At 35.1% G+C, this 2868-nt stretch overlaps 1 protein-coding gene across 2 annotated transcripts in view; it reads left to right on the plus strand.

Annotated features, from left to right (window-relative positions):
- Window positions 1-2868, plus strand: part of KMT2E (lysine (K)-specific methyltransferase 2E) — a 71026-nt gene that overhangs the window by 39424 nt on the left and 28734 nt on the right. For both annotated transcript variants that reach the window (XM_004676916.2, XM_012720823.1), the window contains one exon: window positions 1742-1780. In XM_004676916.2, coding sequence (XP_004676973.1) covers window positions 1742-1780 — 39 coding nt within the window. The remainder of the gene's footprint in view (window positions 1-1741; window positions 1781-2868) is intronic.

A 2868-nucleotide genomic window follows, 5' to 3' on the forward strand; every position in this document is an offset into this window, starting at 1 on the left:
TAAGCATGATCTTTTCCAGTTCCATCCACATTGCTACAAAAGGCATGTGTTTATCTTTTATGATTGCTGAATAATATTCCACTGTGCATATGTACCACATCTTTTTAATCCATTTATCTACTTTTGGGCATTTGGATTGATTCCATTTCTTTCCTATTGTAAATAAAGTAGCAATAAATATGGGGGTGCAGGTGTCATTTTGAATCAGTGTTTTTTGTGTCTTTTGGGTAGGTACCTCGGAGTGGGATTGCTGGGCCATACGGAAGCTCCATTTTTAGCAGTTTGAGAAACCTCCAGACAGTTTGCTATAGTGGTTGTATTACTTTGCATTCCCACCAGCAGTGCAGGAGAGTTCCTTTTTCTCCATATCCTCGCCAACATTTGTTGTTGCTAGTTGTTTTTAAGAGGTGCCATTCTCACTGGGGTGAGGTGATACCTCATTATGGTTTTAATTTGCATCTCCCTTATTACAAGTTAGATGGCTTAGATTTTTTTTTTTTTTTAAAGCATAGATTCATCTTCTTGCTGCAGTGACTTTTGGGTATTTAAAATAAAATGAAACCGTGGTTCTTGGATTCCCATTTATTTTCTAATATTACTCTATTTAAGAAGGAAAAGTTTTTCTCTTGTGTTATTAGTAATACTTGACAAGAATTAGAAGGAAAAAAGTCCAGGAACTGGCCATAAAAGATATAAAAGATACAAACTGTCCTAAAAGAGACTAGCAAACATAAACCTAGAGTAATACAGATTCAGATACATTTAACTGCCAAATTTGTTTGCGTATGTTAGAAGAGAGCAGGAAAAAAAAAAGTAAAGAACCTTTATGTAAAACACAGAAACAAAGGTATGTTATTGAACTATGGAGAAGGGATGTATTCAGATAGGTGGACACCAGAAAGGAATACAATAATCTTGGTACTAAGAACTCTGTTTATGTTTGTTAATTTCTCTAAATACAGTTTATATTGGGGCAGGGAGTCAGATTGAGAATAGGAATTATGTCTTAAATCTCACTTCAGAACCTGACAGAGAACTCTCTCTAAATATTTATTGGTTAAATGAAAGTCTTCACCATAATGCTTATTACTTAAGTAAGTACTCAAATGTTACTTGCTAGCTAATTGATGGAATTTAAATAATTTGAGTTTTTCACCCCTAAAACGTTTATCATTCCATCAAGAAAATTATTGTATATTTAACTCAGCTTTTATCAAATATTTTTCAGGTTTGTAATACTGAGCACACAAAAAAATCTGAAGTTGCAAAGAAAGCATATCATACATATATTTTCATGTTCTTACAGTCTGCATTATTTACAATTGAGTATTTTAATAGATGGCTATTTAAATATTCCCCTCAGACTGAGTATACTCGTTATTATCAAATTTTTTTTTTAAGATTTATTTCAAAAATAAATCTCTTGGGTACAGGACAGAGTTGCAGGGGCAGTGAGAGGTTCTGGAGCAGAATAGGCTGCTGAGGGGAGCAGCAGGCAAGACAGAAGAGGTCTGCTGTACCATTTGGGTCAGCACATCCCCAGCCCTGGATTGAACTCGCACCAAAGTGACTGTAGCCAGCTTCATAGTGCAGTGCTTTAATCTGCTGCACCACCAGGGAGGGCCCTATTTATTAAAGTTTTTATTATGAGACCTTAGTAAAAAGCTTCTGTGAACCAATTAATTTTAAAAAAGTATATCTAGTTTTTAAAAAACTAACTTAGAGTTCTATGTTGTTTCAGGCCTTTCGTGAAGGATCTAGGAAATCATCAAGAGTTAAGGTAAATACATTAAATTTAAAACCTTATTACTATTCACTATTCAGGAGTTTACTTAATTGGTTGTTTGTGCATAATCTTTACTTAATGTTCTCATCATTGTGTATCAAGTCATCATTGTGTGTCATTGTGTATCAAGATTTACTTATTTATGTATACAAGAACTGGGTTCCAGGCCAGAGGTGCAGCAGATGAAAGGATTCACCAGCGACAGAATGGGGAGCAGAACAGGCAGATCTACTGAAATATATTGCTGAGGGGAGCAGCTGGTGGGTCAGGAGAGGTCAGCCATAGCTTGTGGGTGTCATCTCCCTGACTGAGGATGGAATTAGTGCTGCAGTGGCTGTGAATAGCTTCACAGTGCCGTGCTTTAACCCTTTGTGCCAGCAGGGAGAGTCCCTGTGTATCATTTTTATTGCTTATCTTTAAAGGAGTGGAATCACAGAGAACTTTATGGTTTTAAGCCAGTTTTGGAGTTTATTCACACTATTAAATATATTGAACTGAAGGAAAGGAAGTATATAATAAACTTACTATAATTTTGGGTTAATATGAATTTCAGTTATCATTGCTTTCCTTGCCTTTAGTACCACTTGCATTAGTACACAAGATATATGAATGCCAAATCACACTGAAATTTACTCATTACCTCATTGGGATCTCAAAAATTTAGTTAGGTCAATTGTTGTAAAAAACTATAGTATCATAAATTAGTCATTTATAATCTTGAATTAATTAGAATACATCCTTAATTTATAATAGATGCCGGTATTTCTGAGAGAAGCAAGGTTTCCAGCTCTGACTTTGCCTAAAATAGAAGTTCATGTTGAATCACAGAGGTCATCTATATGTTGTTGCTAATGTTAATTTTCTGGCTTAGGTACAGAGGAGAATGCATTTCTCAAGTTGTCAGATACTAGTATAGGATGTAGGGAACATGAAACATTGTATCTGTTACCCCCTTTTTTTTTATTACAAAAGTTTATTTTTACATCATTTTGTACATTTTTTTTCCATCTCAATTGTAATCCCCGTGGGTTTCCCATCACCAAGTCACCCATGTGCCATCACTATAATCCCGTGCATCCCCT

This window comes from Condylura cristata, unplaced genomic scaffold (assembly GCF_000260355.1).
Source record: "Condylura cristata isolate star-nosed mole 26May11 unplaced genomic scaffold, ConCri1.0 scaffold00005, whole genome shotgun sequence".
NCBI lineage: Eukaryota > Metazoa > Chordata > Mammalia > Eulipotyphla > Talpidae > Condylura > Condylura cristata.